General features: G+C 38.5%; 2 protein-coding genes across 13 annotated transcripts; one reads left to right on the forward strand and one right to left on the reverse strand.

The window, feature by feature from the left end:
- The first annotated feature begins 1184 nt into the window (after positions 1-1184).
- On the forward strand, positions 1185-8327 carry LOC127239777 (tyrosine--tRNA ligase, chloroplastic/mitochondrial-like). 9 transcript variants are annotated; one of them, XM_051258089.1, is made up of 8 exons: positions 1185-1475; positions 1559-1682; positions 2688-2816; positions 3083-3260; positions 3586-5164; positions 5240-5874; positions 6212-6348; positions 6681-6692. In XM_051258089.1, the coding sequence occupies exons 3-5, from the start codon at positions 2797-2799 to the stop codon at positions 5143-5145; spliced, it is 1758 nt and encodes a 585-aa protein (XP_051114046.1). In that variant the 5' UTR covers positions 1185-1475; positions 1559-1682; positions 2688-2796; the 3' UTR covers positions 5146-5164; positions 5240-5874; positions 6212-6348; positions 6681-6692. The 9 variants fall into 9 exon arrangements, with proteins under 9 accessions (XP_051114046.1, XP_051114047.1, XP_051114048.1 ...); XM_051258090.1 differs by having other exon boundaries at positions 1185-1338; positions 2683-2816; XM_051258091.1 differs by having other exon boundaries at positions 1185-1338; positions 6209-6348.
- Positions 8328-10634: 2307 nt separating this feature from the next.
- Positions 10635-15508, reverse strand: LOC127239566 (haze protective factor 1-like). Of its 4 annotated transcripts, XM_051257774.1 has the most exons (10): positions 15272-15508; positions 14704-14859; positions 14348-14617; positions 13762-13802; positions 13559-13687; positions 13330-13489; positions 12560-13191; positions 11760-12440; positions 11132-11675; positions 10635-10961 (listed from the first exon to the last, which is right to left on the reverse strand). In XM_051257774.1, exons 1-9 carry the CDS (start codon positions 15345-15347, stop codon positions 11148-11150), a joined length of 2673 nt encoding a protein of 890 aa, XP_051113731.1. In that variant the 5' UTR covers positions 15348-15508; the 3' UTR covers positions 10635-10961; positions 11132-11147. The 4 variants fall into 4 exon arrangements, with proteins under 4 accessions (XP_051113731.1, XP_051113729.1, XP_051113728.1 ...); XM_051257772.1 differs by having other exon boundaries at positions 10635-10958; positions 11132-12440; XM_051257771.1 differs by having other exon boundaries at positions 11132-12440.
- Between the last annotated feature and the right edge of the window lie 2044 nt (positions 15509-17552).

The following is a 17552-nucleotide window of genomic DNA, read 5'->3' on the forward strand; positions in this document are numbered from 1 at the left end:
GTTACATCAAATAAGCTTTGGAAAGCAGACAATGCATGTTGTCTTTTTCTTATATTTTTTTATTTTTATATTGATGACATTGATTTTATTTTAAATTCAAAGGATTTATATATTTTTATAATTTATATAGAGAGTACTTTTATTTTTTATTTATTATTATTTATTTATTTATTTATTTATGTTTTTTAGGTGAAATAAAAAATAAATGTAAAATTTTATATAAAAATAAACATAATTTTATAATAACCACATTACGCAATAAAAGATTTTAAAACTTTAAGGATTCAAGTAACTTTTTAATGTTTATAAAAAATAATTAAATTAAAATAAAATTATAAAATCTTACTATTATTATATCGCATAAAATCAAATTAAAATTAAGACAAATAAAAATTGTTTTCAACGTTTATAAAAATGATTAAATTAAAATAAAATAATAAAATTTTACTAAAATTATATCTCATAAAATCAAATTAAAATTAAGACAAATAAAAATTGTAGGACAAATGTTTTCTCAATTAAACAAATTAATTATAAATTTTTAGGGTTCAAAATCCAATATTGTGGTATGGGGTATTTTTTTATCTTTTAACATTTTTCTAAAAATTTAATTTAGTGTATATATTTATAATACTCTTCAGTCTCATTTCGTCCAATTCAAAACACATTTTATCTTTCTGGCCATTTTCGGCTATTTCATCTAAAATTATCAATTTTTTTATTTAAAAAATAATAATTATATAATAATATTAAAATATCGTTAATATTTACTTAAATTATAAATATATTATTATTTTCGTCCGACTCTAAATATCTAATTTATTTTTTGTGTATTATTTTTGAATATTAATTATTATATAAAAACTTAATATAAATTAAAAAAAAAATTGTAAAAATATTTCTATTAATGTTATGTCACATTTATAATATACCATTAAAACTTCTTATACGCTTTACTAAATAATAAAAAAAAAAAAATACTTTCCTCCGTTTCTTAATAATTTATCTATTTTTTTATTTTGGTCGTTACATAACATAGTAATTGTACAAATACCTTTTCAATTTATAATATATTACACAAATCGCATTATCCTTATATTTGGAAGGAAGGCAGCATATTTAAAAAAAAAAAAAAAAAAAAAACACGAAGGCAATATTATTGCAACCATCTCCCTCCCCCTCTCTGTTTATATTGTTTTTCTCTCTCTGCAGAAAACGAAGGAAGGAGTGGCGTGGGATTGGGAACAGCGACATAGCAGCAACTGCGCACGCATCGTACGACGCCCAACTTTCTCCCTCGAGTTCTCCACGCCATTGCATCTCATCTCCACCTATTCGGTAGGGTTTTCTACTCTCCTTCACCGTTTCCTTCAAAAGCAACAACGCTATGAAGTCAGAGTCACCTGCTAATTAGTTTAGTTTATCGCTGTGAAGAGAGAACCTCCTCGAAACTACTTAATCGCATTTCTCTTTCGGTATGTCTTCTGGATATTTAGTTTGATATGATGAAGGTTTTGCTTACATTTGCTTCTTCTTCTTCTTTTGTTTTTGGTCACAGTTTCTTCTCAGCTTAGTAAGCTTAATATGTTGTTCCGGAGAGCAATGTATGTGTAGTACGAGCTCGTTTTAGGTCAAAGTCTGTGACATTTCTTCTTGTTTTTGAGGAGAGCCTTGGATGCCAGGTGAGCTTTATTTCTCTGTTGCCATTCTGCAACACTTTCATTATTATATATATATGTGTGTGTGTGTGTGTATTTGGCGTTCGGACAGGAAAATATGTTCTTCTTTAGATCTAAATAGTTCAGAAGAAATGCGTGAGTATGGTTATATCAGTTTGTTTATTATGAGTTTGTATTCGTATTTCAGCGCGAGTACTGTATTATTCCCTGAGAAAGATGGTGTTGTTTGAAACCCTAATTTCTGGCTGATAGATGCCGCTATCAATTCGTTCAGTACCCGGATTTTACAGTTTTCTGCTTCTTTCCTGTATTGTGCTATTATTGGTTATTTTTGCTTTTTCTACATATTACATTTGCGGTAGAAAGACTCGAATATGGAATTTACTGGTAATTTTCGCTTTTGACATCATTAAGGACAAATAATAATGCTTAAAAGAAATGTATGCAAAATAAACAAGTAAATTATCAGGTGACTTTGAAAATTTGAGTTTGGGCATCTTGCATTTTTTGAAAATTCAATTCTGGGAATAGAATTGGATGTTGGTGATGAACATTGAGTTCGTGATCATGCATTTGGCCTGAGTGGTGCTATTCTCAGAACTTATATTCCAAGTTATCCTGCTACTGAATTGTGGGTTATATTGTGGTATTTTTCACTCTACCTTCTCAATAGTGATATTTATAAAGTGTGCAAATCACGGAGTAGTAAAGAGGAAAAGAGAGGGAAAAAGTGAATGACTGACTGACTGGCTTGCATGATAATATTAGTATTTCCCTAAATTGTTACTTTATTTTTCCCTTTTCTCTTTTATGATAAAACCAATGTTCTTCTGTTGCCCCGGGTTGGTTGAAGTGGAGGCTGTTTCATTGGCTAAGCTTCCCTTTGAAGGGACAGCTTGGTGTCTTTTTCTTCTTACTTTGGTTTGTTAGAGGAATGTCGATGAGAGGTTAGAGTTCCTATTTGAATGTTTGACTCACTGTTATTTGTATATGTATATGAAAGAACAGATAGATTCTCCCACAGCAGAATTTGGTTGAAGGTTGGGGTCGGGTGGGCCTCTGAGCAAATATAGTTTCCTACATATTTCATCTCTGTTGATCGGGAAGATAATAAAATATGCAGAATCCTAAATCAAGGTAATTCTACTATTGTAGCTTCTTTCAACCAAGTCATATTCTCTATGTAAGTTTTCATTGTTTTTATACTAATTGCTTCCCTTACTACTAAATGACATGTTGCAATCGTATATATGCATCATATGTAGTATGCAATTCTAATTATCTGAAATTGAGAGTTGGTTTATTATTGAATTCAAAGATTGCGTGTCATTCTTTATTTTTAAATGTCGTATTGTGGTCTGATATTAAGGAAGATTTGTACATTTTGATTATTGCATGCGCAGACCCGGTTCGCTTGAATTGCCTCAGAAACAATCACCTTCCACGCCTAATACCGGTCGGAAACTCAGAACTCCGGGATCGGATTGTAAGTCTGGTTCATCTCCAAATATGGCAAGCAAAACATCTAAAGAGAGAAGTCCTAGAGTTGATCGCCAATCACCTCGGAGTCCAGCAACTGAGGTATTCATACATGTCCTTTCATTAACACAATAAAACTTTAGGATTCCAAATTTTGTATGAACATAATGTGTTAAAATACTACAAGTATTAAACAAATGCTTAATATTTCAGTAGTGCCGATTCTCCTTTAGCTCCACATGCTGCCGTTCTTGTCGTTGAAATTTTTGCTTGGCCATCTGATTCTATTTCATCTCTGTATTATAATTACTATAGCATTGGGTGTGACATCATTTACATATAAGCTGCGTAGTCTTTCTCTGAATGTTGGTTGGCGTGTCGCTGTTTTTATCATTTCTTGATGTGTACTTTTACCAAAAAAACTCAGAAGAAACGACTTGGCCGAGTTTCTGAATTGGGATCTCAGCTGGCCAATCTCCAAGAGGAGCTGAAGAGGGCGAAGGACCAGCTGAGCTCATCTGAATCATCGAAGGCTAAGGCTGAGCAGGAAGCAGAAGCTGCTAAAAACGAGCTTGCATCCATGTTAGCAAAACTTGATGAAGCTCAGAAGCAGCTGAATGAACTTTCAAATTCCGAGGAAGCTCGAGTTCAGGAACTCCGGAAAATCTCTCAGGATCGAGACCGAGCATGGAAGTCCGAGCTGGAGGCTGTCCAAAATCAGCATTCGATGGATTCGGCTGCCTTAGCTTCGGCTCTGAGTGAAATACAGAGGTTAAAGATTCAACTGGACAAAATTTCCGAATCGGAAGCTTCTCAGGCGCAGCAGGTTGAAATGGCTCGAGCTGAGATTGAGAGCATGAGGCTCAAAATTACCGAGATGAATGAGTTGATAGGGAATCTGAAGATTCAGTTGAACGACAGCCGGGAATCCGAGGGTCGCCTCCTTGAAGAACTCAGTCGAGTGCAAATTCAAGTCGGCGTTGTGAAGACTGCCGAGGAGGCTTTACTGTCGGAACATGCTAGAGCAATCAAATCGTATCAATCTGTGGTTTTGGAGTTAGAGCAGTCGAAGACGAAAGTGAATTCGTTGGAAGAACTTGTCCGCGACCTTCGGGCAGATCTTGCCGATAATGAGAAATCTGATCCGTCGAAAATTGAGCTCGATAAATTGAGACTTGAAGTATCTCAATTGAAGGATGCACTCGAGGATGCCGAAAAAAGGCGCCGCGACGAAACTCTTCAGGGTGATTTGCAGATTAGAAACGCTTATGAACTGGTGGAGCGTGCCAAGATCGAGTCCTGTGAAAGAGAAGCTGACTTGGCGGCGAAGTTGAAAGAGTCTCGGGATGAAGTTGAGGAGCTGAAAACGGCGTTGATTCAAAAAGAAGACGCAATACAGATCATTTCACGCGAGAATGCGCAGATTCGGGAGGCAGAACAAAACAAGATTTCTGAGCTAAAGAACACTGAATCCGTTCTACAAGATCTGAAAACGAGTTTACTCGACAAAGAGATGCGGCTGCAAAGCGTCACCGACGAAAACGAGATTCTGAAATCCGAAATCGCCGTCGAGAGAAACGACGAGGCCCTTGAAGCTGCCAGAGCTGCAGAACAGGATGCTTTGAAGAAGATTACATATCTAACGGAGGAAGCCGAGAAAAGCTCGAAAAAAGCTGCGTGTTTCGCCGAACAGCTCGATGCGACGCAGGCGGCGAACGCCGAGATTGAAGCTGAACTACGGAAACTAAAGGTGCAATCGGATCAATGGAGAAAGGCTGCCGAGGCAGCTGCGACGATGCTGTCCACCGCAGGGAACAACGGGAAGGTGTCTGAAAGATCGAGACAGGTGGATCGCTTCAACACAATTGGCGGTAAGCTCGGGTCGCCGTACTTGGAAGACGTCGTCGACGACGAAGATTCGCCCAAGAAGAAGAACGGCAGCATGCTGAAGAAGATCGGCGTGCTTTTGAAGAAAAGCCAGAAATGAACACAGCTTGTTTGTTCAGGTCTCTCTTCCTTTTTCTGCATTTTATGATTAGTTTGTGTCATTTTATTTAGCTGATTAGTGATTGCTTTTTCAGGTGGGAAGTGATATATGGCGGGAAAATTGGTGCAAGAGAATTGACTCTGGGTGGTAACGTTGTGTAGATTACCATTTATGAATCATTGTCCTTGCAATTTGGTGTTATTATATTTAATGGTTTTTGGTCTTGTCTCGTTTGGAACCATTCTCTTGTGGCGACAGTTGTTTTACTTTGGTTTACAGTTTGTGTATTTGGACTAAGAGTCGATGATGCCATTTATTGTACCTGCCCTGCTTGTTATTGTTATCTATGTTATGTTGGGCCTGTTTGTGGGCTATGCTTATATGGGCTTGGGTTGTTTTATATTTTTTTTAATATATTAGTTTGTCATTTTTTTTAAAAAAAATATTTTTTTTAATTATAATTTTTTAGTTTTAATTATTTGCTAAAATAACACACTTTTTTTTTCGTTTTGCCCCGGTTCGATGCCGTTTCGGTTGATAGAGAACCGGTAATTCGAACCGCCGGGTCGGAACTAGTATATATATATCAATGTATAGATAGGTCTGGAGGAGGGCAGGGGTGCGGATCTGTTCCACTTCGGATTAGGGTCTTGTTCCGCTGCGTGCCGTTGGTTCTTCGGTCGAGCGTCTTTTTCCATGGTTAAACGCACCATGGCACAGTGTCCGAAGGTGCTAGTTTGGCAGTCAATAATACATTTTATTTTATTTTTTGGTATATGAATTGCTTTTGTGAAAGTTTGTTTTGTCGGGTTGGTTTGTAGTGTGTGTATAGCATGGTTGGTTTGGGTAAACGTGTGCATCTTTTCCAGTTACCTTTGCATTATATATCATGACTTTCTTAGCTTGAACTCGAGTTCAAATCCAGATGGTAGATTGCTTTCTGCTTCATTTGTATGATTTTTTATTTTTATCTAATACCATATGTAAACAAGGACTCACTTTAATTCAAAGTCGGTGTGATTGATTTATTTGAAATTTACATACATGTTTTGACTAATTTTAGCAGTGAAGAGAAGTTATCTGGATGGAGATTTGTGCAAAATTTCAGAATACGACGGGACGACGATAAAAAGAAAGGGCTGCCGGAGTGAGCGTGGGTCTTTGAAATCAAATAACTGATTTGGGTTCGTCAAGTTCATTTCGGTAATTTTGGTTTCTTAACAACTGTTCTTTACTTTTTGTTGTATGGCCTGTATAAAGATGCATTTCGACCCTAAATCGGTAGAATTTTTATGCTTTAATCTGGATAATGTTTGGTTAGGGGGATTGGATTTTGAGTTTTGAATAGGAAAAAAAGTGAATTAGAAAAGTTGTATGTTTTGAATTAAAAGTTGAGTTTTAGTATAATATAGAAGATAGAAAAATAGGGTTTGATTTGATGTTTTTCTGAGAAAAAAATTGATAACTAGTTTTTCATTACTCGGGGTTCTTAGTTTTGATTCATCCAGTTAAATTACTAGTTTGACATTTTTCAGGCGATTGTGGATGGCTTTTCCAGTTCTAAATTTACTTGGAACACTTAGGTTCAGCTACATTGGTTCGAGGCAAAAGGCAGTTTTCTCATTCTTTCGAATCCGTCGATATCGGTTCTATTGTCAGTGTTCACAGCAGAATGTGGTGGAAATTCTCCAAGAGAGAGGACTTGTGGACTCCCTCACCAGCAATAACCTCCGCCGTCCGGATCCCCTTACTCCCTTCCGAGTTTACTGCGGCTTCGATCCCACTGCTGAGAGCCTTCACCTTGGCAACCTTCTAGGCATAATCGTACTTTCCTGGTTCCTCCGCTGTGGCCACCAGGTGGTGGCTCTAGTTGGTGGCGCCACTGGACGTATTGGTGATCCCTCTGGAAAGAGTCTGGAGAGGCCAGAACTCGACCCCATCTCACTGGACAGGAATGTCTCTGCTATTTCGGCCACCATTCGTAGCATTTTGGGACGGGACTCCTTGCTGTCTCCATCATCTTTCAAGATTTTGAATAACTATGAGTGGTGGAAGGATGTGAAGTTACTGGATTTCATGAGGGATGTGGGCAGATTTGCTAGGGTCGGTACTATGATGTCCAAGGAGAGTGTCCGGAAGAGGCTTGAATCGGAGCAGGGAATGAGTTACACTGAGTTCACTTACCAGCTCCTTCAGGGCTACGATTTTCTCCACCTCTTCCGCGCAGAAGGCGTCAACGTTCAAATTGGAGGAAGCGACCAATGGGGTAACATCACTGCTGGCACAGATCTGATTCGCAGAATCCTTCAGACAGAAGGAGCTTATGGAATCACATTCCCTCTTCTCCTGAAGAGTGACGGAACCAAGTTTGGAAAGTCCGAGGATGGCGCCATCTGGCTGTCTCCTTCCCTGCTGTCGTCTTATCAGTTCTATCAATATTTCTTCACTATTGCAGATGCTGAAGTTATCAGGTTTCTCAAGATGCTCACTTTCCTCGACATGGATGAGATTTCTCAAATTGAGAGGGAAATGCAGGATAACACTGGCTATGTGCCCAATACTGCCCAACGCCGGTTGGCAGAGGAAGTCACTCGATTTGTCCATGGCGAGGAGGGATTGCAGGAGGCACTCAATGCCACACAGGCCTTGAGGCCGGGTGCAGAGACCAGATTAGATTGGAAGGCTATTGAAACTATTGCCAACGATGTTCCCTCCTGTTCTTTGCCGAGGGATCAAGTTTTGAACATCTCTCTCTTGGATCTCTCTGCCCGAACTGGCTTGCTTGAGAGTAAATCAGCTGCCCGCCGTCTGCTGAAGCAAGGAGGACTCTACTTGAACAACACCAGGATTGATAATGAAGCCAAGGTGATTGATCATGAAGATGTAGTCGATGGAAAAGTTATCCTTTTATCTGCTGGTAAGAAGAATAAGATGATTGTCAGAATATCCTGATTCTTGCAGCTTCAAGTGCTGCCTATGAATTAAATCATTGAACTAGCACCAAAGGTAATTATTTTTTGTTCTTCCTCCCCTTTCCATATTGGATAATATGTAAAGTAATGTTGGTGCACTGTCATAAGGGTTGCATGTTTGTCAAATTTTCCAATGAGTTTGAAGGATATACTTTTCATTTTTTCTAGTGATTCCTTATGTAAAAGTTCATCAATGTGAGCAATTAGAGATCTGTTCTTGTTACTAAAAACAACTGGAACTAAGGTGTTGAATGTAGATAATCTAAATCTTCATGAAAATGATCGCACAAATATTAAATGTTCATTCAATTTAAAATTCTAATAGCTTGATTGTATGTTGTGTGCTTTGGTAATGATATATTATGATTTGAGATGGCCTCTGGCTAGTCAAGAATAGTAGTTTGTACTTGTCAATTATACTATTCGATACGGGGACGATGGGGTATGTGCATTGATCTATGGTTGGTTTGGGTTTTGATTTTGTGAGGTGTTGATTTGGGTTGATTATTAATCGTTGCAGAGGCATTGAAGCTAAACTCTGCTATTCTAAGATTGCTACTTTTGTTGTTCAATGATGTTTGTCCTAATTTCAATGAAGGAAATGGAAATGTGAGTTATGGCTGTTATAATTATCGAGTTATAACTTATATATATATATATATATACTTAAATATAGAGGATGAATTGTTGATTGCTGGATTTGGTTGGCTGTTCTAATGATTGCCTGCTCTGCCCCTGCCCTGGTGTTACATTTAATTTAAGGTGGTGAAAACGCGTCTGGTCTTTCTCTGTCGGCACTCTTCAAAGAGGAGGAGGAGGAGGAGGAAAAGCCAAGGTCGTAAATGTTGAATCTGTCTCTATGTATGTATCATATCATCATGTGGCATGCAATGCAATAGGGAGGGTTTTGATAGTTGATTTTAATTTCTTAGATAATTGTGTGGTATATTCATTAGATTGCTTTGCATTAAAATTTGGGGTTATGAGTCGTTATGACTTATGTCGTCCTGAGTTAGGTGGGCCGGTAATACGGGAGTTTTTGTTTTGGGCCTCAAGGCCCAGTTCAAATGTTATATTGGGGTCTGATGGAAATGGCCGACAGGCAATCTGATGCCACGTGGAACTGTCGGAAGTGATCCGACAACATGCGAGTAACCGTGAGGCCTTAAGGCCCAGTGTTGAAGGTTATATTGGGCCGGTGAGGCCCGTTGACATTACACGGAAGTGAGCCGAAATGTGAATAACCGTTATAGGCCTGTCTGAAATGGGCCAACATCACATGATCCTAATTTGGGCCTTAAGGCCCAGTGTTGAAGGTTAGATTGGGCCGGCAAGTCCCGTTTACATTACATGGCCCTGTCGGAGATGGGCCGACAGGCAGTTTGATGCCACGTGGAAGTGTCGGAAATGAGCTGACAATGTGAGTAGCCGTTATAGGCCTGTACTAGATGGGCCGACATCACGTGATCTAGATTTGGGCCTTAAGGTCTAGTATGGAAGGTTATTTTGGGCCGGTAAGGCCCGTTTTTAATACATGGGCCTGTACCAGATGGGCCGACATATGCCAGGTGCAACTGTCAGAAGTGAGCCGACAAAATGTAAGTAACCGTTAGAGCCTTGTCGGATATGGGCCGACATCATTCAATATCAATTTGGGCCTTATTTGGGCTAAGAAGGCCTGTTTACATTAATTGGGCATGTCTGAGATGGGCCGACAGGCAGTCTGATGCCAAGTGACACTGTCGGAAGTGAGCTGACAAAATGTGAGTAACCGTTATATGTGTCCGAGATGGGCCGACAGCACGTAATCTAATTTGGGCCTTAAGGTCCAGCATTGAAGGTTATATTGGACCGTTAAGACCCTACGTTATATTGGGCCTGTAAGGCCCACCGACATCATTAGGTCTGTCAGAGATGGGCCGACAGCCAGTGAAATGCCACGTGTAACATGTGCAAAATAAGCGGACAACGCCCAAGTAACCGTTATTGGCCTGTCGGAGATGGGCCAGCAGCTTCTGGGCACTAGATCTGGGCCTCAAGGCCCAGCTCAAAGACGATATTGGGCCTATCATACCAGCCCACATATTGTGGGCCTGTCGGTGATGGGCCGACAGCAGGCTGGTGCCACATGTGACTGTAGGAAGGCCTGTGAAGGCCCATTGCGAAGATGACATTAGGCCTCTAAGGCATTCGACCTTACATGGGCCTGTCTGAGATGGCCGAAAGGAAAGTGCAAACAGGTGAGAATGTTGGCAACGCGTCTATAGGCCTGTCTGAAATGGGCCGGCAGCAAGGGGGCTTATTATTTCTGTCTCCAGGCCCAGTATAAAAGTGACGTTGGGCCGTTAAGGCCAGGCAACACATCAAGCGTATGTTGTACTGTTGGGCTGTCCTAATTGTCCTTAATAATTTAGCTCTATTGGGCTTGGGCCGACAACATATAGACATTTTACACAATCAGACTCAATGGCAGGATGTATGCTATACTCTTAAAAAGGGTGTTCCTCTTTTGGGCCATAAACTTTTTATGCCTTTTGGGCCTTAATTTCCTTAGTAACAAAAGGTGAATTAAAATGAAGAAACTACAAGTATAAGCACGTGAGTGAATAGCCTAAAACTTCCAAGATGCCTTAAACTGCGAGCGAAGGATGATATTCTCTATGTATTTTTTTTTTTTTTTAAATTTACAGTCATACAAACGCACTAACGAATAAAATGAGACAGTCGAGAGTTGCTTACTTTACCAATTACCGGGCAGAGAGCATTCCAGAGCATATTTCCCCTGCTGATTAATAGACGTATGGGATGATGCATACCCACCCCTCCTCAATCATGCCCACTCTGCTGCAGAGAAAGGAAAGGAAAACACATAATATAATATCCCATACTTGCTTTTTCTTACAACCAAACAAAACTCAAGTTTAGCACGACACCATATCAAAAATCAATTTCAATGATTGAATGAGTAAAAAAAAAAAAGAAAAAACTCTGCATTGTGACATACATTTACGTACCTGATAGATAGATTTGCTACATGAGTGGCTCTCTTGCTGATGTTCTTTCATCTCCAACGAGGCTGCTGCTGCTATCCAATCTGAATTCTTCGGGCCCTTCGTTCTTGAGAGCCAAAGGGGACCGAAGCTCTTCACAAGAGTCTTCATTATTCTTCGGGTTTAAGGGGCTACAATCTTTTTTATTAGATTCTGTTACACCCTCTCCTTGATTCTCGTTGTGTGAGTTTTCCTTTTCGGTAGCAGCAGCAGCATAGCAAGATTGAATCAAACTTTGATCCTTTCCAATAGCAATTGATTCAGAATCTGCAACTTCACCACTCCCCTTCACAATGCCATCTTGCTTCGTCATTTCATTATCCAAAAGAAATGTCTTGCTATTTCGGCATTCTTCTTCATGTTGGTTCCCTTTATCATTTTCAATAAACAAGCTGGAAGAATCTTTGATGTCCAGCAAAACGCAAGAATCTAGTGAATGCTCTGAGCCTCCTTTCAGTAATCCGTTCGAAATTTGCCTTGGACTGACTGCAGCAGCAGCAGCTCCATCCTGGGGGGACATAGTGCACAACAAATCAGGGATATCCTCGGAAACCATCAACTCATTTATACTCATGTTGCCTAAATTCCCTACCACTTGTTTCACCCCACCATCGTCAACCTGGATTTTCTCTTCATGTTGGTACTCCTTGACAGTTCCATTCCCTTCAACTCCAACAGGAGAAGAACTTACCGACTTCTCTTGAAAAGATGAGTGTGAAGTGACGACCTCTAGAGAATCAGGTGCCAAAGGAGCTGACATTCCAGTCGTAGGAGCCTTGCTATCCTTCAATTTGCCATTCGAAATTTCACTTGGACAGCCAGTTACTGGCAATACATCATGCAAGCCAGGGATATCCTCGGGAACCATGAACTCATCTATATTAAAGTCGCCTAAATTCCCTTCGACAACAACATCTGCATCTGCATCAGCATCTACCATTTGCTTCACATAATCATCAACTTGAACTTTCTCAGCCTTCACATAATCATTCCCTTTAATCCCAACAGATAAGCTGCAAGAATCTTTTCCATCTGAAGGAACAGAAGAATTTACCCAATCATGTGACTGTTTAAGAGATGTTGCCTTTGCTGAATCAGGCTTTGAGCTTGCTGAAGAAGCTGACATCCTACTTGTTGGAGTCTTAACACTTTTCGCTTTGCTGTTAGAGGTTAGACCTGGACTGCTAGCAGCAACTCCATTTCTGGGTAACATTGCGCGCAAACCAGGTTGAGTAGGCTTGTGGTCATTGGGAGTGCGAGGGGATGATTTCACCTGAAAGGAAAAAGAAAAGAGAGAATACTTCGGTAATACAGCTCATAGAGTATGATATCCGAAACTCAGTAAATGTAATTAAGATCACTTGCAATGGGATTTTTGTATGCATTACTAACCCCATCGAAGAACCCGATTTTGGGAGAAGGCATTCGTAATCCTGTTGGTTTCCCTAAAGACTGAACAACACTTGTTGTGGTTTTGTTGGAAATGCCATTTGCCATATGAACTTTTGAGTTCTCATGTCCACCAGTTGTTGGGTCAGCAGAAGGATTCTTTGAATGCAAAGGCTGGGTGCTCCTCCCATCTGTAGATTTAGAAGAGCTGATTTCTACGCTTGCCTTAGTGTTGTTAAACTTTCGGATGGCCAAAGAGGACGATGATGAAGATACAGAAGACCAGTCGCCAATTGAACTACCTGATGAGACACTTGAGGAGACCTTAGTAGTCGAAGATGGTGGTTTGTTCTGCACTGCAGTTCTTGTCAATGTCTTAGGGATGGAACCAGGACCAGTAACTGTCTTGCTGCTGCTTCCTCCTGGATTTCTTCTTGCCGGGAGAAGTTTAGATGCTGCTCCAGATGACAAACCATTAGAACTGTTGCTTGATGTGGAGGACCTAGTGGACTGCCCTCTGCCTGAAGTAGAAGAATTTTTTAGACAAGTCTTCGATGACACTGCAGGCCTAGGCAACATCCTTCCTGCGCTGACAGCTACTTTTGGGAGTTGGGTTCCTTTACTTGTAGTAGTTACTGCCAATAAATAATAACATTAGGCACAAGATGATTTCTGATTTCATTTAAACACACAAACACGCACAAGATGAGTTCCTTGGCAATGATTTCTGGTTTCATTGTTAAACACACACAAACACGAACTAGATAGTTCACCTGGAGCTCCAAGTTTTGAGCTTCCACATTCAGATTTGCCACGACCGATTCCCATTGAGTCCCGTTGGACAGTGGCTGGATTGGTAACAGGCTTGATGATATTCCTTGGAGTTTTACCAAGTGTTACTTTTTTATCACCAGTCTTAGCAACAGATAGCATCTAACAACAAGAAGGTGATGTCAGTTGTTTCCAATGATAAAAGATTAATGATAAACATTTAACTCTAACCTGTGAGTGACCAGAATCTTGCTTGATTCCCGTCCTCAATGCTTGCCGCTGAACATTTTGTTTTACTAGAGACTTTGGCATCGTAGCAGTTTCTGGGGCACTGGTCCCCTTTGAACGAGGTTTTGAATTCTGAAGAATGGGTATATCATATCAAATATTCAGATAAATTAATAATGAGTCAATAATGATTACGTGAAAACTACCTTGTCTTGGGATCTAGGAGTGACACCTTCATTTTTCAGAGCTGCATTGCATGCCAACTCAGTTAGAACAATTTGACAAAAAAAATATGTAATTGAGAAAACTTACTTGATCAAAGAAACAAGTAAAAGTGGTAAGAAAACAACTAGCGGGAGTAGAAAGCTTAGATCTCAACAACTATTTTCCTACTGAAAGGTGTGTCCTCAAGCCAATAATTAAGATACAGCAATTCCAACAAATCTTAGACTTAAACTTGATAGCTACTGAAGAACTCTAAATGCAAAATATCTAGATCCGAGCATGAAAAACAGAAGAGAATATTCATATGCATTGCACCAAAATAGAAAAAAAATCATGTAAACCTTAAAATCTACTTGTGTGGCCATATAAATAAGAATCAGGACTTTTTTACCATAAGATTGCTAACCACTGAAACACTCTAAATACATACATTTAAATCAAAGAGAATGAAAAAGTAAAGAAAATATTAACATACATGATGCAAAAATAGAAAAAAATCATGCAAAATTGAAATTAATCTTCTTGTCTACCCAAATAAAAAGAGGCACAATTGATGAAACTACTTACATGAAATGGACGAACTGTCTACCTCCACATTGGCCTTCTTATCACTTAAGCGTGACAAATTGGGTAGTTTTTTATTTGATCTCTGTATAGAAGCTCTAATGTCAACAAACAATTCCTCCTCAAGAGTTTCCAGATCAAAATGATCACTTTCAAGGCTTGAAATTGACTCAGTTGATGCTGTAATATCTTCTTGAATGCCAGGTAAGAGTTTCTTTTTACTCTTATCTGCTCCGGTAATCATGCTTGACAATTCTTCTGCATCTAGCACCCCTAGAAATTGATAAAAATTTATTATAACTAAAGATAGTCCATTTTCCTTTTAAATTAGGAGAGAAAGATTCAATGAGAAATATTACCAGCGCTAGTGAAGAAGGCAGAGTCCCAAGCAAGACTTTTTCGTAGATTATACCTCCCCCTTGATTGTGTTCGTTCAGCCTCCATTGATTGATGGAGATCATGCAAGAGATCAAGGTCATCAATACCAAGATCTACTTCTTGTCCAGCATTGAAAGCTATAAACAAATAACAAGTAGTGAGATATGCCTGATTTTTGTAAAATTATTAATCAGCACACCGGAAACACAAACAAAGGAAAACATAATACATAAAACATTGGGTATGTTTCTTTCGAGAGTTCTCTATTTCAAATAAATCGACACACGGCAAACTGGCTTTCGTATCCAACAATTATGCTATACTCCTTAACCAATCGCTCTATTTTTCACTTGAATTTTAAAAATCGTCACAGATCCAAACCAACTAGTTAGTAAAAAGGACTTCGTTCATAGCTCCAACATACCAAACCAGCGATTAATTGCACACACAGGGTATACTAACGCTCAATCGACGATTTTCCGGAACATCGTCAACAGATTCATGCACTTAAAGAGCGAAAAAGTTAAAATAAGAAAATACGGTACTCACCTGAAAATTTATTGTCGTCCGTGCAATCGCGGGCTTCTGGATCAAGATGGATCTCCCGACACTCCTCAATTTCCATTGTTCCGATTAATCAAATATCCCGATTCGACAGTCGCCCAAGAAACTAACTGTATCTGCAATTGCGAGTGAGCGGCTGCGAGCAATCGGAGATGGCAGGGAGGGAAACTGAAGACAGAACAAATTTGAACTGCAGAGAGGCGGTTTCTCAAAAACTCAAAACGAAAAGGAAGGGCGTGTTTGGCTGTGAAGGTAAAAAGGCAAAAATTGAAGTAAGGTAGCGGATTTGGTGGCTGAATTATTTTGGATTTTATTTTTTGTTTTAATAACAGTTAGGATATTATTGAATGAATTTGTAAAAATTATGCATAAATAATTAAATAAACCCTAAAAAGTTTCAATTATATAGCTGAATTTTTTTTTCCATTTTGATATATTTTATTATTATTTTTTAAGTTTAATTTTAATAATGTATTAAAGTTAAAAAATTTCAATCCAATGATGATAAAGAACTTTTTTTTCAAAAAGAAAAAATTATATTTATATAAAATTATATTTATATTTTTTAAAAAACAATTAATATATAATAAATATTTATTATTTTTATATTATCTATATAAATTTTATATTTAATATAAGAAAAAAAAAAATTCTTTTAAACTATTTAACGGAACACACACCCTTGGAAAATAGGCTACCGAGTCGGTCAACTAGACCGATAAAAATTAAGTTGAATAAGATATACAAATTTTTTAATTAAATCACTATTAATTCTCAATCCTCCCATTCTAACGCGTGGGTTTCTCCACTAAAATTCAAAATTTTATTATTTAGAACTTTTATTTTTTAAAAATATATTTTTTTTATTTCACTGACATTTAAATTCTTTTTATTTATTTAATTATTTTTTAACTAACCTTTTAAGACAATTAATTGATTTGTTGACAACTTTTTTTCTTTCTTTTCACGAATTAGAATATTATTATTACGCACCTCTCTGTACGTCTAAGATGCAACTCGAGTGTATCAATGGAGTCCCTCCAACGTACCACCACTGTTGCCATTTCTATAGCAAAACCATTCCCGTTGATCTCCTATCTAACCTTTTTTTTGTTGGCAGCGCTTATCAGTTCTTTTGTCCTGCAAATGTACACCATAGAGCACATTTGATATATGGTTTCAGTAGCAACAACACACACGAAATCGACATAATTGAAAAAAAAACAACTGATTTAGATTAGGAACGTGACTGCTTTGAGCAAGGAATGCAATTAATGATAGAATACTTGCAAGCTATCACCACGCCAACAAACATTATATTCAACAAACTATTGGTGTATGCAGATTTCACAAGGTAAAATGAAATCATGGCAGAAGATCAAGAGCAATGGCGGAAAATTCAGAACGCCATACACTTATTTACCAGCTGGAAACCAAACACAAATTTGCTTGGTGCAGCACCACTCTCGGCAGTAGCAAATAATGAATGAAATGAGCAAAACTCACAAAAAAAGAAGTTCCAACTGTATCCAAAGTACTCCAAAAACACTCACCAATAAACTTCGAAACGCGTTCCTGAACACTCTCCAATTTTCGAAACCTGATCGCCTTGAGCAATGAATGCAATTAATGATAAATACTTGCAATCACAAGGTTTAACAAGGTAAACGCAACTCCTGATAGAAGACCAAGAGCAATGGCGGAAATTCAGAACGCTATGCACTAATTTACCAGGTGTAAACCAAGCCCAAACTTGCTCGGTGGTCGGTGCAGCATACACTCTCGATCTCGGCTACCAAATCATGAATGAAATAAGCAAATTTCACAAAAAAGTTAACTGAATCCAAAGTCCAAACACACTCACCAATGAACTTCGAAATGCTTTCCTGAACACTCTCCAATTTTCGCATTATCAAGGAACGCCTTCATAGCTTCCCGTCCAGTGCGAGAAAATGGAGGGAAGGAGAACGAGATCGTGGATATTTATATCTGGACGAGAAGATCGGACGGTGGAGAAAGATCGGGGTCTGACGGCTGAGATTGCAAGATGGTTAACTAGGTTAACTATAAGTTGTTAGTATTCATTAATTAATTAATTAATATTGTTTATTTTGATTGAAATCTATATATTTAGTATAAATAAACTGTACAGTTGCACTGCCCCTGCTACGTTTACGCGATAAGATCTAGAGTATCTGAAATCTTCGTCTCTATCGGAATCGTATACCTCGCAGTAACCTAGCCGCCTCTTGTTCTTCTTTTTCTT

The sequence above is a fragment of the Andrographis paniculata genome, unplaced genomic scaffold (genome assembly GCF_009805555.1).
Source record: "Andrographis paniculata isolate CXL003 unplaced genomic scaffold, ASM980555v1 Contig78END, whole genome shotgun sequence".
In the NCBI taxonomy this organism is placed as follows: Eukaryota; Viridiplantae; Streptophyta; class Magnoliopsida; order Lamiales; family Acanthaceae; genus Andrographis; species Andrographis paniculata.